The sequence below is a fragment of the Acinonyx jubatus genome, chromosome E1, assembly GCF_027475565.1.
Source record: "Acinonyx jubatus isolate Ajub_Pintada_27869175 chromosome E1, VMU_Ajub_asm_v1.0, whole genome shotgun sequence".
NCBI lineage: Eukaryota > Metazoa > Chordata > Mammalia > Carnivora > Felidae > Acinonyx > Acinonyx jubatus.
Genome location: NC_069397.1, coordinates 55395996 through 55416790, shown reverse-complemented (window position 1 = coordinate 55416790; position 20795 = coordinate 55395996). Strand labels below are relative to the sequence as shown.

At 53.7% G+C, this 20795-nt stretch overlaps 3 protein-coding genes across 12 annotated transcripts; 2 read left to right on the top strand and 1 right to left on the bottom strand.

Annotated features, from left to right (window-relative positions):
* Positions 1-23: 23 nt before the first annotated feature.
* Positions 24-3328, top strand: SRSF2 (serine and arginine rich splicing factor 2). Of its 7 annotated transcripts, none has more exons than XR_003417816.2 (4): positions 24-676; positions 882-1192; positions 1477-1580; positions 2270-3328. XR_003417816.2 is itself a non-coding variant. In XM_027052149.2 (3 exons), exons 1-2 carry the CDS (start codon positions 315-317, stop codon positions 1183-1185), a joined length of 666 nt encoding a protein of 221 aa, XP_026907950.2. In that variant the 5' UTR covers positions 24-314; the 3' UTR covers positions 1186-1192; positions 1477-3328. The 7 variants fall into 7 exon arrangements, 3 of the variants coding, with proteins under 3 accessions (XP_026907950.2, XP_026907951.2, XP_053068112.1); XR_008294186.1 differs by lacking the exon at positions 1477-1580 and having other exon boundaries at positions 26-676; positions 2270-2371; positions 2877-3328; XR_008294185.1 differs by having other exon boundaries at positions 26-676; positions 882-1580; positions 2270-2371; positions 2877-3328.
* On the bottom strand, positions 1932-8708 carry METTL23 (methyltransferase like 23). Of its 2 annotated transcripts, none has more exons than XM_053212138.1 (5): positions 8580-8708; positions 5901-6005; positions 4417-4654; positions 4248-4332; positions 1932-3989 (listed from the first exon to the last, which is right to left on the bottom strand). In XM_053212138.1, the coding sequence occupies exons 2-5, from the start codon at positions 5982-5984 to the stop codon at positions 3821-3823; spliced, it is 576 nt and encodes a 191-aa protein (XP_053068113.1). In that variant the 5' UTR covers positions 5985-6005; positions 8580-8708; the 3' UTR covers positions 1932-3820. The 2 variants fall into 2 exon arrangements, with proteins under 2 accessions (XP_053068113.1, XP_026907952.1); XM_027052151.2 differs by lacking the exon at positions 8580-8708 and adding an exon at positions 8028-8165.
* A 101-nt stretch (positions 8709-8809) lies between these two features.
* Positions 8810-19302, top strand: JMJD6 (jumonji domain containing 6, arginine demethylase and lysine hydroxylase). 3 transcript variants are annotated; one of them, XR_003417815.2, is made up of 7 exons: positions 8810-8941; positions 9475-9863; positions 10569-10855; positions 11980-12115; positions 12590-12683; positions 13452-13590; positions 14417-14544. XR_003417815.2 is itself a non-coding variant. In XM_027052147.2 (7 exons), exons 1-7 carry the CDS (start codon positions 8813-8815, stop codon positions 15863-15865), a joined length of 1245 nt encoding a protein of 414 aa, XP_026907948.2. In that variant the 5' UTR covers positions 8810-8812; the 3' UTR covers positions 15866-19302. The 3 variants fall into 3 exon arrangements, 2 of the variants coding, with proteins under 2 accessions (XP_026907948.2, XP_026907949.1); XM_027052147.2 differs by lacking the exon at positions 12590-12683 and adding an exon at positions 15829-19302; XM_027052148.2 differs by lacking the exon at positions 14417-14544 and having other exon boundaries at positions 12595-12683.
* Positions 19303-20795: the final 1493 nt, after the last annotated feature.

The window sequence follows — 20795 nt, the reverse complement described above, 5'->3', positions numbered from 1 at the left end:
CGGGGCGAGCCAATCAGGGGATTCATTTCCGGGTGGCGCGGGCGCCATTTTGTGAGGAGGGCTATAAACGGGCGCTGGGGCCGCCTGCCCGCCCAGTTGTTTCTCTGGTGGAGTCGGCTCCGTGGGTGGCTCGCTCGCGTCGCCCCGTCCGGCCTCTCCCAGCGTCCCCACGCGGGAGCCGACTGCCAGAGGCGCGGCGCGGCGTCGAGCCGGGCTAGTCCGAGGAAACCGCCGTCTCCGCCGCGCGCGCGGGCCCGCCCGGGGCGTTCGTTTGTCGGCGCGCAGTCGCGGCCCCCGGCCGACTCTCCAGGGCCATGAGTTACGGTCGCCCGCCTCCCGATGTGGAGGGCATGACCTCCCTCAAGGTGGACAACCTGACCTACCGCACGTCGCCCGACACCCTGAGGCGCGTGTTCGAGAAGTACGGGCGCGTGGGCGACGTGTACATCCCGCGGGACCGCTACACCAAGGAGTCCCGCGGCTTCGCCTTCGTCCGCTTCCACGACAAGCGCGACGCCGAGGACGCCATGGACGCCATGGACGGGGCCGTGCTGGACGGCCGCGAGCTGCGGGTGCAGATGGCGCGCTACGGCCGCCCCCCGGACTCGCACCACAGCCGCCGGGGCCCGCCGCCCCGCCGGTACGGGGGCGGCGGCTACGGGCGCCGGAGCCGCAGGTGAGCGGGCCGGGGGAGCGGTGGGGGGGGGGCGCCGGCGGGCGGGGTCACAAAGGTCCGCGGGACACGTGGCGGCGGGCGCGCGGGCGGCCGCGGCGGGGAAATGGCGTCCGGGCGGGCGGGCGGCGCGGTAATGGCGGCCGGGGCGGGCGGGGCGCGCGGCCCGAGGCCCCGCCGGCCGCCCTGACGCCCCGCCCGCCCGCAGCCCTCGGCGGCGCCGCCGCAGCCGCTCCCGGAGTCGGAGTCGCTCCCGGTCCCGCAGTCGCTCCCGCTACAGCCGCTCCAAGTCCCGGTCCCGCACCCGCTCGAGGTCGCGGTCCACCTCCAAGTCCAGGTCGGCGCGAAGATCCAAGTCCAAGTCGTCGTCGGTGTCCAGGTCCCGTTCGCGCTCCCGGTCCCGCTCCCGGTCCCGGAGTCCTCCGCCCGTGTCCAAGAGGGAGTCCAAGTCCAGGTCGCGCTCCAAGAGCCCCCCCAAGTCTCCCGAGGAGGAAGGAGCGGTGTCTTCTTAAGCAAATGGTAATGTCCGTGGGCGTCCGAGGCGCACGCACCACCCGAGCGCAGAGATGGGGTTTGCGGTAGCCGTTTACGATCCGTGTTGGTAGGAAAGCGACTCCCGACGTCGGGAGCGCGGCTGTGAGCTAACTCGGCTTTGGGAGTAATTCTGAAGAGAGGGGTCTGCAGAGAGGATGTGCGTGAAGCTTAGATAATAATGGCTGTTTCGTGAACTGTTTGAGACCTATTAATGAAAATGACTATTTCTTGCTGTTTTTATCCAACGTCTGCATTTTCCCCCTTTAAAGCTGCGGTCTCCTGTTTGATAAAAGAATATTGGCCAGTATTGCAGATTTTAACTGATTTGGCTGATCCTCCAGGGACCAGTTTCTGTGGGCGTGTATTGGAGCAGGTTTGTCTTTAAACGTTAAAGATGCACTATCCTCTTAGAGAAAACAATCAGTTCAACTATTGTTGTACTGACTGGGACTTCATATTCTAACGGATGTGGCAAACGAATTGCAAAGCGGAGCAATGAACTTTTGGAACCCCAAAAAAGTTTACAGGTATCGCACTGGGTGGGGAAAGGATAGTGTGTCTTTAACTCTTAAATTGTTTGGTCCTATTTTTTAAAAGGAAAGGGCCCTAAGTAGCTCGAGATATTTAAAGCCTTTATTCTCAATTGCCAAACGTTTCATTTGAAAGCTAAACGTTTATCGTAAAATAGACTGTCTGATTTCAAGTTTTGGTTTGGATACGGTCCTTTTTTTTTTTTTTTTTTTTTTTTAATTCCCCTCTCTCTTCCTTTTTTCCCCCCCCCTTCCCCCTCCTTTTTCTTTTTCCCTCCCTTATCTCTCACCTTGGTTATTTGGCCAAGATTGCATAAACACAAATTTGTAAAAGCGGATGGTTAGTCTTTGTGAAAATTTCCCAATTGGGCCTTTCTTTAAAAAAACTGATAATGGCTGGGTGGAACCTTTCCGTAACCTACTTGTTTCACCAGAGCCTTAGTCAGTACATGCCTGAAACTGAAACCATGTGCACTTCGGGTAACTTCATAGCGATGGAAGGTAAACTGAACTTTTTTCTTTTCAAACCTAGATGTGGCGACGAGCAACATAACTAAAGGAAGACTTGGGGGAAAAGGACCACATACTCAGTCCATCGAAGAGTCCTTGGAACAAGCAACTGGCTATTGAAAAGGTTATTTTGTAACATTTTGTCTAACTTTTTACTTGTTTTAAAGCTTTGCCTCAGGTGGCAAACTTCATTTTATGTGCCATTTTGTTGCTGTTATTCAAATTTCTTGTAATTTAGTGAGGTGAACGACTTCAGATTTCATTATTGGCTTGGATATTTGAGGTAAATTTTCCTTTTTGTTTATATAGTGCTGACTTTTTTTGTTTGAAATTAAACAGATTGGTAACCTAATTTGTGGCCTCCTGACTTTTAAGGAAACGTGTGCAGCCATTACGCACAGCCTAAAGCTGTCAAGAGATTGACTCAACATTGCCTTCATTCCTTAAAATTAAAAAGCTACAAAAGTTGGTGTCAGTTTGTCTGTATATGTTATTTACCTTCAGATCTAAGTGGTGATCTGAACCCAAATTTGTGTAAAGACTTTTCAGGTGAAAAGACTTGATTTTTTGAAAGGATTGTTTACCAAACACAATTCTAATCTCTTCTCTTGTGTATTTTTGTGCACTAGGCGCAGTTGTGTAGCAGTTGAGTAATGCTGGTTAGCTGTTAAGGTGGCGTGTTGCAGTGCAGAGTGCTTGGCTGTTTCCTGTTTTCTCCCGGTTGCTCCTGTGTAAAGATGCCTTGTCGTGCAGAAACAAATGGCTGTCCAGTTTATTAAAATGCCTGACAACTGCACTTCCAGTCACCCGGGCCTTGCATATAAATAACGGAGCATACAGTGAGCACATCTAGCTGATGATAAATACACCTTTTTTTTTCTCCCCTTCCCCCCAAAATGGTAAATCGGATCATCTTCATGTATGAACTTAAAATGCGGAAAATGTTAAGGAAGCAAATGGTTTGTAACTTTGTAAGTACTTACGACATGGTGTATCTTTTTGCTCATGGATATTCTGTACTATAACCGTTGTTTTCTGTAGTTTAATTAAAACGTTTTCTTGGTGTTAGCTTTTCTCAGAATATGTCTTGGTCTTTTTTTCCCGTTTATTTGAAAGACCTGTGCAATTATCTTGTGAATTGTTACTGACTGTTATAGTATGAAAGCGAAATGTTTAGTACTTGACCTTTTTTTCCCTAAGTTAAAAAGTGGAAACCCCGTTTCAGCACCCACTACCCCTAAAATCCATGCTCTAAGGTAGCACTTTGCGGAGGTTGTGGGTTACCCCCCTTCTGTCATAGTCTAATTTATGTCGTATTTTTATTGATTTTTAAAGAACAGTCCAAGTCCTTTCTCTTACAGGTGTGTTTATTTTTTGTTTTCATGGCTTTGTAACCCACGAGTGTTGTCCAGGTGACCCACCACAATCTTTTAAGGCCGACAGATCTGACCATCTCCAAATCCAGTGCTTGTACTCACTCCCAAGAAGCTAAAATGGTCTGAGTTCTAATTGGCACGATAGGTTGCAAATCAGTGTTGACATTGCCCCAGAACAGCCTGTATGTAGGTATGATTCAGAGACTGTCCTTTTTTGCAAAGGAGATTACCAGCATTTCAACAGTATGTCTTCCTGGGAGGGCAGATTCTGCTATATCTTCCTTGTCTGCACCAAAAGACTCCAGAGGAATGTGGACACATTTCATATCCCACTTGTAGAGCAAAGCTTCAAGTGACCAGTCAGCACTGAAAAAGAAATAAATTGTTTTTTTGAAATTCTGCTTTTCCTGTTTTGCTTTAGATATATTTTTTTTAAAGGTTTTTGTTTGTTTGAGACAGAGTATGAGCAGGGGAGGGGCAGAGGGAGAGCGAATCCAAGCAGGACCTGAACGTGGGGCTCGATCTCATGGGCCCCGGGAGATCGTGACCCGCACGGGGAATCCAATTCAATCTTTTTAACCTAGAGTACAATTTAGAGTAAAACCCAGGATTACGCAGGCTTACCTTCTTACCTGGTAAGTAGACCACAGTTGGACCTTGGGGTTCTTTTGCATCAAAAAGTATACTGTAGTTAAGATGTCTTCAAAGTCTGGGAAGAAAGGACTTTCCTTAAATAAAAGAACTTAGATCACCTTCAGCCAAATTCATGACTGAAGAGCAAAAAAACGTTTACCTTCTGGTTCAAAGAACACATCAGATGCAAGAATGATGTCTCGTGGTGGCAGAGCCAGGAGATCCGGACATACGTGGCCCCACGTTAGTCCTACAACACGCACCTGTGGCAGGTTGTTCATTTCCAGGCTCTGACGGCACATTTCTAGGCAGTGAGGCAGCTCTGAACTGTCGGACAGTATTACCTCAGCGCCACATTTTGCAGCCACGATTCCTGGAAGGCTCACTCCGGCCCCAATCTGATGAATATACGCATTTCAAAGTTTTCCTTAGCATCACAGGGAATTTGGGGTTTTGGTTTCCCTGAGTACAGGGTCAGGGAGTTAAGTATATTCTTGAGCTCATGTGTGCACAGTGTGCCATAATTGGACATTGCCTTTGTATGTGAAGCTTAGGTTTTTGGGTTTGTAGAAATCAAGCGGTGTCTCAATTGGATTGAAAGGTTAAGTCCCATACAGGGCCCTAAATTCTGCAACTGACAATATTGCTTCCAAATTCCCATGGGCATCTCTGGCAGTTTATTGCTGAATATGCCCCAGGCAGTTTGGACACTAGTAGCATTTAGTTCTCTCACAGTCCATAAAAGAGCTCCTAATTATATGGGACACTGGGTCTCCAGAAGCTTGATGGGTGACTTCCCATGCATACAGTCATTCTGGCTGTTACTACCAATTGTAACCTCTTTTATGTGGCTCTAGCCTGACAGATCTTCAACAGGGTTCATACTAAAGGAGATTTTCCAGTTGGGACTTTAAAGTGCTGAAGTCTTAAGCATACTAAGGAATAACTAAGGAATGCCTTTAGTGTCTATTTGGTTGGAGCACAAGTTTCCCATTTTCCAGTTTTAAGGACGGGTGGGGAGATTCTCAATCTGAATGTCTACAAATTGCCAGATACAGCATGCCAAGTGCCTTCACACCATTCATTTACGTGGTTCTGCAAAAGTTCAGAGGGGTTACAAGTTTTGGATTTGTCTTCAGCCTTAGGGTTTAAGCATTGTACCGTCTGCAAACTTGACAAAAGTTTTTTTCTCTAAGCCATCAGTGGTCTCGAGTGATCAGGAAAAGTAGAGGACACTCAAGATTTCCAAAAATGGAAAGGGCTGTTTTTTGAGAAACCGCGCACGTCACAGTAGACCCCAAATGACCCAGTTGGGACACCCTGGAAAGAGGGCCTTAGGGATTGCTTCCATACCAAGATTCTAAAACTGAAATTAATCAATGGCCTTCACTTAGAGTAAGGGTCGGGTAAGGGTCGGCAAACTAATGGGCCAGATGATAAATATTTTAGTCTTGGTGGGTCTCCTGTGGTCTCTGGTATACGTTCTTTTTTTACACAACTTAAAATGTAAAAAGCGTTCTTAGCTCATAGAACTTACAAGTGGGCCAAATCATCCGTTTTTAAAATATTAAACAAAAGCCAGTAACCAGCACATAGACTTAGATCTGAACATAGGATTCTTGGAAACCTCAGGGGCACTTGTACCTCTAAGACAGCCTTGCCTGGCAGAGATCTTCTGTGAAACCACAGGTACTGAGCCAGGACCACCGCACAGGGCCAAACATACATTCCGTACTGGAGGTGCAGGACCTGAAAAGAATTTTTTGTAAGCCAAAAATAACTCATCTGCTGGAAGTTGGAATATTTATTTTTACAGCAATTACTGAGTGCCTGACACTGGCATCTATTCCAAAAATGACAGTTCCCTGCTGTAAAGTTCACATCCTATGGGGCATATGAAACTGCAATACCACAGGACAGCCACTCTTCACTCAACAAGCATTTATTTCAGGGACTGGGAGCGATTTCGTGGGCTATGGATGTAAAGCTCATGGAACACACGTGTACATACCCTACTAGGAAGAGACAAGCCACAAGTAAGCGAATATGTTTCTGGCTGGTGTGGATGCTAACACAACGAAACCGGGTGATGGGAGTGGTGGGGGCAGGGAACAATGGGGGGACAGCGATCACAAGGTGGCTGTCCTAGGTAGGGAGAACGGTTCACACAGCACCCACAGCAAGCGCATGGGGGCTGGAGGCAGGGTTGTGGTAGTACAAGCAGAGGTCAGAGGGAAGGCAGGGACCAGACCTGTGTGGTCTTCTGGGCCACACGAAGTTTAGCTTTTACTTGAAGTGCAGTAAGAATGTATCCGAGGATTATAATCACAGGCAGTTTGGTATGGTCCTGGGAAACAGGCTAGGGAGACATTCCAGAAGAGGTTTGAGTACAGCTCGGTTCTGGAGTCAGGAAGGCAGGCAGCATACAGAGCCTTTGCAAAGACACAGAATTGCGAGAGAGGCCAATTAAACGGCTCACGCCTTTGGAACGAGCCTGCCTGAGTTCAAACTCCAGATATGTAACTGACTACCTGTGGGACCTCACCTGCCATTCAACCTGTCCGTGCTTCAGTTTCCGCCACCGCGAAACACTATCCCATAGGATGATGGTGGAAGATTCGACGCAAACTTAGTACAGCACCAGGCACAAAATGAGCACACACCTTGAGCGGTTATTAAAAGACTGCAAAACCGCAAGTCTGTTTTCTAGAGCAAAGGGTGCTGCTTGTGGTTGGAAAGGGCGCTCCAGTTTTCAAAGTACCAAAGGTGAAGGAACTGGAAGTTTGAACTCAAATCATTCAATTCACTCTCCCAAAATTTTAGTGCCTAAAATATGCTAGGCACTGGGTCTTAAGTGTAGGGCGTGCATGGTGAATAAAATGCCTGCCCTGGTAGCTTTCGCCCAAGATACATTCAAAGGGTTTCTGATCACAGCAGTTGAGTTTGCCGATTTGGGTGGAAAGAGGTCTTTCTTCTCACACGGAGTATCTTCACCTCCTAAATGCGGGAAGAAATTAAGTGCGTATTTCAACGGGAAGGCATTTAAAAACTGTTAGAAACGGTTTCACTCGAGACTTTACCTCCTCTTAGCCATTTATCATCTTTAAAATATTTATTTATTTTGAAACAGAGAGACCGCAAGTGTGAGTGGGGGAGGAGCAGAGAGCGGGAGGGAGAACCCCAAGCAGGCTCTGAGCTGAGACGACCACCCGAGCCCAAATCAAGAGTCGGACGCCCCTTTGAATTGTTTTGCTAATACCTACCTCACACACTGCTGTTCAAATCTAAACACGGCCACGTCAAAATGCTTCGAAAAACCGGACGCATAAAGTATTACTATTATTACTGAGAGTTTGGGGCAGCTGTAAACCGGAAGGAGCGGGTACCAACCCACGGAACTTTTTTCGGATAGTGAGGGTAGAATTCCCGATCCTAGATAAAGGTGAATTAAGAAGCCCTTCTACTAGGTCAATGGAAGTGTTCGGTGTCCAAAATGTCACTTTTCGGGCAGGAAATATTTGATGCGGAGGGCTCTCTTCCTGGCAAGACCCCCAAGTTTCTTACTTCAAGACTGTCAGAGGGCTTCCCACCGCGATCCTTCCCGCCCGGAGGCCCTTCCTCAGGCAGGGTAGCCGCCAGAGCCCGTCCCCCACCCCCTCCCAACACCCCCCTGCTTCCCCCCACACCCAGGCCGCTGAGAACAACAGCTCCTGCCCCGGGCGCCACCGCAAGGGGCCGGAGGCGCCCCCCGGCGGGTGCCGCTGCACGCACCTGCGGGACGCTGACCTCCAGCACCGTCCCCTCAGCCCCCAGGCCCGGCTCCTCTGAGAACCGAAAGCGCTGGGCCCGAACCACATGCCCTCGAAGGCCACGCTCGCCTTCGAGCGTGGGGGAGTCGGTGGCCCCCCGGCGGGCCGCGAGCAGCGGAGGGCGCCAGGTTGCCAGGCTGCGCACGCGGGGAACCCCGGGCCGGATGGAGCCGCCTCACCGGCGCCACGTGGCCCTTCGCGGGCCCCGTCGGGTCGCCGCAACGGGACAGCAAGGGCGGGGAACACACCCCTCGGGGGACGATGTGGCCGTGCGGCAAGAGACCAAAGACCTGGCAGAGAAGACAGGAAAGACAGGCGGCCTCGGCTGCTCGCACGCCGGAAACGGGCGGCGGAGGGAGCGCTCGCTTCCGGAAGTGACGTACACAGCGGAAGCAGGCGCGGGAGAGGCGGGACCGCAGGGAGGAGGCGCCTCCATCGGCCTGACCTTCCCAACATGGCGGCGAGCCGGGGAGTGTGAGGGCGGACCCCGGAGGCGCCCAAGCCAATGGCTCACCGCGAGAGGCCCGGGGGCGGGGAAGACGGCAGCCGCGTGCCCAACCCGAGGCCCGGGAGGTGGTTGCGGAGTGAATCTTCTGGAAGGCGACTTTAAAGGCGCCGGGCCAGAGCGAAGGGCGTTTCGGTGCCGCCGCCGCCGTCGCCGCCGCCCGGGCCGGGGAGGGGGCGCGTTGGAAGCAGAAAGCGAGCTGCGCCGAGGTGGTCGCGGGAGCAGCTGGTGACCCGCGCAAGATGAACCACAAGAGCAAGAAGCGGATCCGCGAGGCCAAGCGGAGTGCGCGGCCGGAGCTCAAGGACTCGCTGGACTGGACCCGTCACAACTACTACGAGAGCTTCTCGCTGAACCCGGCGGCAGTGGCGGTGAGCGGGCCGGGGTCGGGGTCGTGGGCCGGGCACGGGCGTCTCCGGGCGGCCGGGGACCTCTCCGGGCGCGTCTCCCCCGAGTTCCGATGGGCTCACCCGCACCCCGCGGAGGTCGGGGTCACCGGGGGCCGGATTCCGGGGCCGACCTCCTTCCGCCCGCGCCGTGGCCGCCGCCTGTCCCGGGGCAACTGGAGGCTGACGCCTTTGGCGCCCTCAACGAGAGCTGTCGCCCCTAGATCCCTTTGGGCGGCGGCGCCCTCTGGGACCTGGCTGTCAAGGCCCACGAGTGGGAGATGCGTAGCCCCCTTCCCCTGGTGGGGCGGCGCTGGGTGCGACGTGTCAGTCCGCACGCAGGTCCTTATCCCTTCCCCTCCGTCCCACCCCCCGCAAGATAAGCCGGAACAAGAATCTGGCTTCTTAGGTATGTCATAGCTAACTGGACCTGGGGGACGCCGTCTTCTACCGCTGGACTTTTTGTTGTGTTGCTTTTGTCTCTTTCTAACTGGATCGGTCTTTTCTGATTCCCCTAGGATAACGTGGAAAGGGCAGACGCGTTACAGCTGTCCGTGGAAGAATTTGTCGAGCGCTACGAAAGACCTTACAAACCCGTGGTTCTGCTCAATGCCCAAGAGGGCTGGTCTGCTCAGGAGAAATGGACCCTGGAGCGCCTCAAAAGGAAATACCGGAACCAGAAGTTCAAGTGCGGTGAGGATAATGACGGTTACTCAGTGAAGATGAAGATGAAATACTACATCGAGTACATGGAGAGCACTCGAGATGACAGCCCCCTTTACATCTTTGACAGCAGCTATGGTGAACACCCCAAAAGAAGGAAACTTCTGGAAGACTACAAGGTGCCCAAGTTTTTCACTGATGACCTTTTCCAGTATGCCGGGGAGAAACGCAGGCCCCCTTACAGGTAAAGTACTTGGGGGTGAAGCCCTTAGGCTCTTCTGTACGACAGGATGTGTCACCTGAGCGCGGTCAGCCAACCTTTTTCCAGAACACTGAGTGGTTCTCCTTGGCTGCACATGGAACTTAGGGGGTTAACTGCTGCCTGACCAGGCCCTGCCGCCACAGACGGGTTTCATTGGTTTGGGTTGCCACCTAGGCATCAAGATTTCAGAAGGCTCCCCAGGTGACTCGAACATTCAAGCAGAGTTGAACTACTGATCTTTAAGGGTGGCTTCTAATTTTTTTTTTCTTTAACGTTTCTTTATTTCTGAGACAGAGAGTGAGCAGGGGAGGGGCAGAGAGCTGGGGAGACACAGAATCCCTTGCAGTCTCCAGGCTCCGAACTGTCAGTTCAGGGACTTAAATCCACGAACCGCGAGATTATGACCTGAGCCGAAGTCGGATGCTTAACCGACTGAGCCACCCAGGCGCCCCAAGGAAAGTTTTAATAGTTAAAGCCCAGTAGTAGGCCACATCAGTGATTTTTATTTTTTCTGTTATGGAGCACTCCAGGCACGATTCGTTCAGCGTTCCCTTGTGGCAGAGTCTGCGTGATCTCTGAAATGGAGGTCACGTAATGTGTTTTATGAGACCAAGAACTCACTGTTTTTGTAGTATGTGTGCGCAGAGTCAGTTTATCCTTCACGTCTTGGACGTTTCTGTCCTTCAGGTGGTTTGTGATGGGGCCGCCACGCTCTGGAACCGGAATTCACATCGACCCTCTGGGAACCAGTGCCTGGAACGCCTTAGTTCAGGGCCACAAGCGCTGGTGCCTGTTTCCTACCAGCACGCCCAGGGAACTCATCAAGGTGACCCGTGAAGAAGGAGGGAACCAGCAAGACGAGGCTATTACCTGGTTTAGTATCATCCATCCCCGGACGCAGCTTCCCACCTGGCCGCCTGAATTCAAACCCCTGGAGATCTTACAAAAACCAGGAGAGACTGTCTTCGTACCAGGTATAGAGGAACTGAGAGAAAGCACATTGTTTTATTTGTCATTTCGGAGCAGAAGTAAATGCAGACGGAGTCAAAGAGATCCCCCTGCATGCTGACTCTAAATGAACTCACTGGTGCCCGCCTCGGACAGTGAGGTCTGTCGCTGTGCCATCAAGCACTTAGGGGGCCGCTGTCCACATTTCTTGTAACCTGAATCTATAGTGGTTGTTGGGAAATTTCCTGTATGTAAAGAGTGTGCCCATCTCTGTCCCTGGTAGTTACCTAGTGTCTTTGTGGATGTGCGGTGACTTGCGTGTATTTCTGCAAATTGGGTTTTTAATACAGTGTAGCACTGGCTGGGTTGAGTCAGGAAATAGGAACTTGGGGCCAAGAGGCAGGAAGTCCCATACCTGAAAACTACACTTCGGAAGAAAACAAAAAAACGACATTTTGTTATGATAGGTTAAGTGTCGAGGGCAAGGGTGTTTAATATTTAAGATAGGTCTTATGGGGTGCCTGGGTTGTTCAGTCGGTTGATTGTCCGACTTCGGCTCAGGTCATGACCTCACAGTTCGTGGGTTCGAGCCCCACGTTGGGCTCTGTGCTGACAGCTCAGAGCCTGGAGCCTGCTTTGGATTCTGTGTCTCTCTCTCTCTCTCTGCCCCTCCCCCGCTCATGCTCTGTCTCTCTCTCTGCCAAAAAAAAAAAAAAACCATTAAAAAATAAATTTAAGACAGGTCTGAATAGGTATTGAGATAGAAACTGAAGAACTTACTGCTTTTATAGTTTTGATCACAGTTTTGGATCAGCAGGGGTCCACACGCTTTTTCTGTAAAGGGCAGACAGTAAATATCTTAAGCATGGGGGTTGGGGGGCAGACAGTGTTTATTCCAACTGCTTAATTCTGCCCTTGGAGCAGGAAAGCAGCCACGGACAGTCTGGAAATGAGCAGGCACAGCTGTGCTCCAGGAGAAGTTTACACGGATTAGTTGTGATTCCTGGATCAGGAGAAGCATTTACCACGCTGGGTCTCCTGTCCCTGAGTCCCTCCCCGTAGATTGGAACCCGCTGTTGGCAGGGTTTTTGTCATTCGTGATTTTGTACGGAACCCAGCCCTGTTTAACTGCTTATTTGTTGGATTTCAGGAGGCTGGTGGCACGTTGTCCTTAATCTTGACACCACCATTGCCATCACTCAGAATTTTGCCAGCAGCACCAACTTCCCTGTTGTATGGCACAAGACGGTAAGAGGAAGACCAAAGTTATCGCGGAAATGGTATAGGTGAGAGACGTTTCCTTCTTCTTTTGCTTTGTTCCAACTCCAACCCCAGAGGCGAAGTAAAAAAAAAGTCCACCGCTGCAGTAACGTGTGCTGGTCTGAGGCCTGGGAGAGCTGGGGCTGCAAAACCTCATGGGCAGAGGCCAGGGGGTCCAAGGTCAGGGCTAGTTCTCAGGATGCTTGCCAGCCTCGAGGCGACAGGGTAAGACTCTGCATGTTTGATCAAAGTCAGTCCGTCAAAACATGGCCATGATTGGGGTGTTTCTTTTGTTTCTGTTTTGTTTTGTTTTCGATTTTTGTCCTCCCCCCCCCCCCCCCAAAGGCTAGCACTTAGCAAAGGAAGCCATGTTGTTTGGGTTTTATTTTGGTTCTTTCTTTTTCTTACTCAGAAGCATTATGCCCCTTTGAACTTACTACCTTCAGTTCTTATGAGCGAGGTGACTGCCCTGGAGACTTAGCTCCTCTGTTTATCCACAGAACAGATACAGCACGGGCAGCGGCAGTGCAAGCCACCCCCAGCCACCCCGTGCCACTGTGTCCCAACCCTGACCTGGAGGGACCAGCTCTCGGGGTAAGAGAGGGATCCTGGCTTGGTCAGTGCTCAGCTTCCCTGCTGAGAGGGCCAGCAAGGGTGGTGGCTTTGTTCTCCCCGGACCCTCGGGCACCTGCGGCCCACTTACTTTGTCCCACCGGCCGCTGTATGCCGTGACTCGGTCGTTCTAAAGGCCTTAACCGCACAGCAGGTGCTTTCTCCCTGGTTAGTGCGGACGCCAGATTAGGTCCCTGAGGGGAGGGTTCCCGCCTCTGAAAGTCCAGTTCAGGTGTATCTTCGAGCGAGGGGAACCCTCTCTGTTACTTGACGCTTCTTATTTCTTACAAATCTGATTGTTTCTCCGCTTACGAAGGGAACTTAACCGAGCCCGACTGCAGTCACTAAACGCTGTGTTGTGGAAAGGAAGGGTTTAGAAAATCCACTAGGAAAGGTTCAGGAGGAAACAAACAGAAAAAAAACACAAGGAAGAGAGACTTTTTCTCCCAGGTGGACGAAAGCGCAGCCTGACTCAGGGCAACTGTGCCTCACACGTTGGCATTACAGCCGGCTCCTTTGCGAAGGTCAGAGTGAGCCGCGAGCAGCCAGTTCGCCTTTCCGGAGATCCTGGGCGGCAGGCACGCGGGGGCTTCTGCTCCCGGCCTGCGGGTGCGTGTGTCCTCACCACGTCCCCGTCCGGCACTCCCGGGCGCTCCCGAGAGAGGCAGGCCTCAGCTCCGGGTCCGGGGTTAAATGTGCTCGGTGTGCTCGCCGGTCCCAGCGCTGGGAACGATGTTTCTTGTCTCTCAGGATCTTGAAGCAAGAGCACCCCGAGTTGGCGGTCCTGGCCGACTCGGTTGACCTTCAGGAGTCCACGGGGATCGCATCCGACAGCTCCAGTGACTCCTCCAGTTCCTCCAGCTCCAGCTCATCCGACTCGGACTCGGAGGTGAGGCCCTGCTCCCTCCCCAGGCCTCCCGGGAGGTCACTGGCAGGGGGACTCAGCGGCAGCCTTCCCTCCTCCTGGCCCAGAGGGAGAGAGAGCCGATTCCGCCAAGAGCTCCGGCTGCCACCCTCCCTGCTGTGTGGTGAATTCCGCCCAGTTTGTAGCCTCGCGCGTGCGTGGGGGGTCATCGCAAGAACTTTGGGAGGCAAAAGGAGTGTTGGGGGATCTCGCTAAGTGAGCGACCCAGGGTCACACAGCTAGCAAACGGCAGCGTGGGCGTTCGGACACAGAGCCTCGCGTCTGTGCTGAGAATTTCCCCTGAATTAACCCGTGAGCCTGGGATCCGCGCAAGCTCAGCGGCTTGTTAAAAGCTAACGGGATACCGGGGAAGAGGGACCTGTGCCCTCAGCGGGTGAAATTGCCGTCCTACTGCTTCACAGAATCTGTCGATTTGGTGTTCCCCAGGGGGCGGGGGAACGAGACTGTGCAGGGCCCTGTGTCCCCTCTCTCCCGCCTCGGGGGTCTGTGTCCGCGCAGCGGGATGGCATAATGCGGCGTCAGAGTGCCGGCTGTAGACCGTCCTTAGAGCCGCGTCTTGATTCTAAACCCGTAAGCCCCCCATCAGAGAGCGCTGGCGGGCCCCCCGGCGTCTGGGGGCAGCCACGGTGTTTCCGGGGCCGGGTAGCGGGGCCGTGTTGCGGAGCGGGCAGAAGCGGCTGCTTCGCTTCTGGGAGAACCCGGACATTTGTGCCGTTTCTGGAGGGCGGAGGCTTGTTGACAGACCGGGTTGCATCCGGTCAAATTCCTGCTTTTCTCCTCCCATGTCCAGTGTGAGTCCGGGTCGGAAGGGGACGGGACAACGCACCGCAGGAAGAAGCGGAGGACGTGCAGCATGATGGGAAACGGGGACACCACCTCCCAGGACGACTGTGTGAGCAAAGAGCGCAGCTCCTCCAGGTGACCACGCACGGCCGCCGTCTGCGTAGGAGGGATGTGGCCACACGAGGGGCGGGGCCCTGGGGAGGTCAGCCTTTTGGATCCGTGGTCAAGGGGAGGGCCGGACAAAGGCAGAGAATGAGGCCGCTCTCGGAATACGAGTCCGTTCACTCGGCCTTTGCTGCAGTGGCTTTTTTCACCGCTACCGGTGCAGATGAACGTGGCTTCTTTTATGCCGAAAGGCAAGAATCTGTGTGGATGGTGCCAAGGACACCCTTAATGTTATTTAATAAAAATTAAATTCGTTTTCTATCCTTGCCATTTTTTCCCCTCGAGGATACCAGAAACCCCCCCTTGTTATTCTTGCGGCCTTGGGGGACAGCAGGGACTCCGCTGGCGTGCGCGCTCGGCGGGGAGGCGATGGTTACAGCTGTACAGGCGGCAGCGCGGGAGAAGTTCCCCGTGCCTCCTGAGGGCCTGAGGTGTGGCCTCCTGGCGTTGTTGTCCCCCACCGCCGTCGTCCCTTTGAGCGCTCACACCGAGGGAGACGGCGGCGCAGAACTCGGGTGTTTTGTGAGGTCTCCATCCCGTCTCCCATGCTCGTTCGAACCAGAGTGGATCTCAATAAGCGAACGCTTAAAGTCACTAAGGTCATTTCTGCCAGCAGTGGCCCTGTGCTGGGCACATGACGGGCTTACGGGGAGGGGGTTGGTGGCTGCCGTGCGCCCCAGGGCCCGGATCCCAGAGCCCCTTGCCACGGTGCGAGTTGCAGCGCGTCTGCAACGGGGAGACGGGGAGACGTTTCGGGAAGGTAGTCAGATACTGAAGTTCCCACGACTTTTTAAGTGTCTGAGGCCCCGGCAGCGCCGCGGACGACGTCCCTGTCGCGTCCTTTGTATCTCTGAGCAGAGTGTTGTCTTCGGTGTGTTAGGAAAGTTTAGGACCCATGTTCCTTTCTGTCTGTTTCCCTCGTCCTCTGCAGTCACACTGGAATCCCACGAGAAGTTCAGGTGTCCTGTTCACCTGAATTTGTGGGACTAGAACGTGCATTCCTCAACCCAGTCGCCCTCTTCAGGCCGCTCTTAGATTTCACTTCTTGCCTTTTTAAGGCGTCTGTGTTGTCGCGGACTCACTCCTACCTGCCCGCAATGTGTGACTTTGTAACTTGGAAGGGAAGGTCGTAGGGACAGCCCTGCCCTTAATGCCACGTGGGGTCCTGGGGTTCGGCTTTAACGTTTCCTTCCAGCTTTGCACCCGCTGTGCCGTCTACATGCTGATTACAGGCAGTTGTACTTTCCTTGGCAGGATTAGGGACACTTGTGGAAGCCGGGCTCACCCCTGAGCAAAGAGAGAGACTGTCCCTGAGGTGGTTCCTGCGTACGTGGTTGGCGGCCACCTGACTCAGTTTTCACGTCTTCTGCTCCCTCCTTTTCCTCTGTCTTCTTTGAATTTGGATCATCCTTCTCTGGTCCAAGCTTCTGTCTTCGGTCAAATGCTGTTTTCACTGCTTCCTAAGAATAGATGGCCAAGAAGTTTAAAAGCTCACGACCCTCAGTGAAACCCCGAAACGCTGCAGGCCCGTGGGCCCCTGGGTGACAAGGCCTGTGCTGTCTCTGAACCACGCTGCTCCGCCCTGAGGCCGGAGGGTCGCCATCCCGGGAGCAGCCGGCTGCATCTGACCCCTCACCGACTGTTGGTGCGGAACCTCTGCCGTCCAAGAGCCGGCTGCCCACCAGCGGGCCCTGAGGGGCGAGCGGACTCGGATTTGCGTGCGAGCCGGTTACGCGTACGAAGTGCCACGTGTGCGCCACCTCCCCGTGTCACCCTTTGTCCGAAGCCGCGTGGCGGTGACCCAGCCGGCACGTGCGGCACCGCTCACCACCGCGAGCACTGTCTTGTGACGCGTTCCCTTCTCTCTGCCGTCGGAGGGCCTCATGCATCCTGGCGGTGTGTGTGTGCCGAGTGTCCTAGGGGGAAGGACGCCGCATCGGGGTTTGGGTTGGGGACAGAGCAGGAAAGGTGTTCAGTGCATTCTCATCACGGAACATGAATGAGGAACGGGGCTGCCTCCTGACAGACGTGTCCTGGTCTTTCCTGCCGCGTGATCTGCTTTGCGAGAGACGTCGCGATGAGTGTCCCCGTTCGTTTGACCGGCAGACACGAGGTGGGCGCCTCGGGCTGCACGTCTGGAGTGAGGTCATATACGGTGCTTCTCGCCTTTGGGATCTTGTCTGGGCTTCCAGACAACTCCTCCGTGAACGCTTGGGGATTGACCAGCAGGTTCCACGTCTTGCCCTCTTCATTCTTATCTGCTTGCCTTAATCCGTCCCTGAATTCAACTAAACTTAAAAGTGAAAGGGGGCTTGGCAGGGACGTGCCGTCTTCTGGGTGGGAACGCAGGCCAGGGCACGAGCAGCCGGAGGGCAGAGGGGCTCTCGCCGTAGTCTCCCGGGCGAGCCGCGAGGTGTGTGCACGCATCCTGGAATCGTGTGGTGTCGCCTCCCCCAGATCCTCCCGACACGTGGCTTTAATCTGGGGAACCCAGGTCTCTTCTGTGCAGAGGTTACATTTTTAGCAGAGTGGTTACCATTTCTCGACACTAGGTCGGTCGACACTAGAGTGGCTTTACTCTAGGAGGTTGGGCCCCTATTTTGTGTTTTCTGCATCCTCAAATGCCATGCAAAGAAGCGGCCGGATGGGATGGAGAACATCTAACACCTTCCTCAGCGCTGGCGCCCGTCACCCGCCCTCCTTTCCCCGCCCGGCCACAGGGCTCGGCGGCCCCGGGCTTCAGGGTGTGTGTGCGTGTGAGTAAAGTCACACACCCAGAACTTGTAACCTGTTTGTATTAATACCTGAATGGTGTCCCTCCTCCTTTTTAAAATTTTCTTGCCATCTTCAAAATAATTTTTTCATCTCCCCAGTATTGCTACGGGGCGATCGCACCTTCCTCTCAAATTCGTACCAACCTCTCTAAGCCTCGGTTTAAAGGAAAACCAACAAAAGCAAAAGGCTATTTGCCGCCAGGGGGCGTGCAGTGGCTGCGATGACAGCGTAGTTTAAATTGGAGAGATTAGCCTCCCCCCCCCCCCGCCCCCCCAGAGGCTCCAGCGATGGGTGATTCCTGTTTGACAAACAATACTCAGAAATAAGGGAACCAGCTCATCTGGCAGGCTCGCAGTCCCTCCACCTGAAAGCATCTGGCTCACACAGATTACATGCTGCCGTTGGGCTCTCGCTGGCCCATGAATGACCATGGACAGTCTTTGTTTTAGCCAGGCCGGGATTCAGCACCTCCCACGCCTCCCCTTTTACTGTCACCGTGGGCCAGCCGAGCACACCAGTGTGGAAAGAAAGCAGGGATGGGGTGCGGAAACTGAGAAAGGAGTGGAGTGATGGCCGGGTGCTCAGGACAAGGTAGAAAGTGGGGACCAGGGCCATCTGTTCTGACGTCAACCCTTCTGCCCTCGTGGCCTGGGCTGCTCCACGTGCCATCAGCAGTAGTGAGAGAAGGATACCGCATGAAACTATTTTCTAGGGATTCTTCAACTTAAAACCCAACGTGCTGGGTCCTGGAACGAGGGCTCTTGGACCGGTAACGTCTGATAGGAGCAGGTGGATGAAGACATGGGGGTGGGGGGGAGCCTCTGGGGCTTCGGGAGTGAGCACCAAGGGTTCTACCATCAGCCTGAGTATCCAGGGCCGCACACAGGTGCCTCTGGGGTCATCAGTAGTGCTGGGATATTCAGGGTGACACCTTTGAGGGGAGAGCCATCAAACGCAGGGACGTTGTTCACATTTGGCTCAGGCTCGCAGATGCCCATTGATTAGTCATTCGAGCACCCAGCCTGCGTTTGAGTGCCAGCCACTGTTCTAGGTGCTGGAGATGAAGCAGTGACGAGTCCAGGTCCCTCCTCTCGTGGAGCTAAGGGACAGTGAGTGTGCCGTGGTTCCCAAGGGTCGCTGGTCGGGGTAGGTAGAGTCCGGCATATCCATTTCCGCGGCCAGAAAAGCAAGTTCAGACTTTACAAAATACAAGTTGATGAGATCTTCATAAAAGAACGTAATTAACATCATAGCCGTGTTCTTAGTGTTTGGTTTCTCTTTCTAAATTAGCTAAAGATATCTAAGGGTAAGCAAGAAAGTTGCTGGTATAAGTTGCTTCGTGAACTTATTAGAGGTTCCGCCTGGATGTGATTTAGGACCTCAGATGAGCGTGTGGGACAGAGCGGGAGTTTTGCGGTAAATGTCGTAAAAAGTGCTTTCTAAGGACGTAGGCGTGTAAGTGCGCAGCTGTAGGTTCCTCGAATCCTGTGTAGCGTTTCCACAAGTAAGTCGTTTGTCATGTGTGCTGGTACTGTCGATGGTTCCCCGCGGAGTCTGGTTCCTCCTCACACTCCCCTCCCCACCTTCTGCCACAATGTTCCAATGATGTCACGTTCTATACAGCCAAACTAGACAAACCTCGTGCCCCAGCCCCTCAGGTGGTGGCTGTCATCAGTAGTTCAAAAACGTGACACTCCTCGTGTCCCCTGAGCACTGGCCCGGCCGGCTGTCTCCAGGGTGACTGGACAGTGCGGAAGGCCGGGGACCACGTGCTGAGTTGAGTCCTCACGCCTCCTGCAGCTGTCACACGCACCCAGCAGCCTCCTACGTCTGCTTTCATCTCGCCGTGGGCTCCGCCACCAAATGCCTGTGGCTCTGCCATTTGACTGGTATTTTTAACTTTCACTTGGATGAAACTTGTTCATCATTTTAAATAAAGCAACTTGGTTTGGAGTCGGGTTTTTTGCATTGTTCTGTTCTTGTTTCTTTCCGTTATTCATCCGATAGTTGATACAGAACGTGACCGAGTTTGCACAACGGGCCCTCTTACATAGCAACTTTGAAACAGTGAGGACAGGGGACAAGGAAGAAGACCCACTTAGCCCATAAGTCCCCTTGTGGTCAGAAGCCAGTAGCTAAGACCTAAGCCCCACTCCGCATTTTGCAGTTACGGGCTGTTTTTCATCGGTCACCACTGAAATTCCTTTTGCTTGTACCTTCATATTATGTGACGTGGCAGGATTAAGCTTGCCTTTTGCCCATTGGTCATAACTGGACCAGGAGGAAGCCTGAGCACACGCTAGCATCTTCCATTTAAACAGCACTCCATCTAGGGGCGCCTGGATGGCTCGGTTGGTTAGGGACCTCGGCTCAAGTCATGATGTCACAAGCCGTGGGTTCGAGCCCCGCGTCGGGCCCTGTGCTGACAGCCCGGAGCCGGGAGCCTACTTCCGATTCTGTATCTCCCTCTCTCTCTGCCCCTCCCCTGCTCACGCTCTGTCTCTCTCTCAAAAATAAATAAACATTAAAAAAAAATTTAAACAACACTCCATTCTAGCTGCTTGGCTCCCACCAGATGTCAGCTCAGGCACTGTAATTTTTCCAAAACAGCAGTAAATGTATCCAAAGCAAAAACCGGCACCCTGTTTTTTCAGCTGGTACCTGACACACTTCGTCCGCCCTGTGTTTATTGGGAGTGGGGGAGAAATACTTTGCAGGTTACAGCGTAGTCCTCTCAAACACACACTGTTCAGCAACAGAGCCCTGGAAGGATCTGGAAGGAACAAAACCAGTACACTTCCCTTCATTCCACCTTCGCTACCTTCCAGAATTACTCCAAGAGGAAAAGCCAGTAGGGGACCAGAGTGGACACAAGGCACCTGGAGCTGAGTTCCAGAAACAGCCTTTGGGGGGCAGCCACGTTACAAGGACGCCCGTGTGGAAGGCTGCTGGGTCTCAGCCCAGAAGGGGCATCCAGCGGCCAGGCTCGGGCAGTGTCCTCTGAAAACGCTGTGGACGTGTCCGGGGAGTGGCCGGGAGTAAAGCGGGGTTGACCTTCGCTTTGCACCGTCTTGCCGGCAGTCCAGGGCCACGGTTTAGGCGAGCCTTCCGGCCTCAACGGGCGTCGGCATTCATTCCGCTGGCGGTGCCAAAGTGCTGTGAGATGGCCTTCTGTACCGGGCGGAAATGCTGCCGAAAACGACGGTAATCTGAGGGCGCCCGTGGAATGAGTGTTGCAAGCCGGTTTTCAAAACAAAAATCTAAGCGCAAAGCTTAGGGGCCCGGGGCGGGGCTGGGACTCGTCCGGCCTCAGGAGCGCCGCCCCCAGGGGTCAGGCCCCGGGTCCCCCAGCATCGGAGCCACCCCCGGGGGAAGGGGGGCGGGGAGGCGGGGCGCGGCGGGGGCTCCGCCCCGGGGCGGGGCGCGGGCGGGGCGCGGCCGGCTCC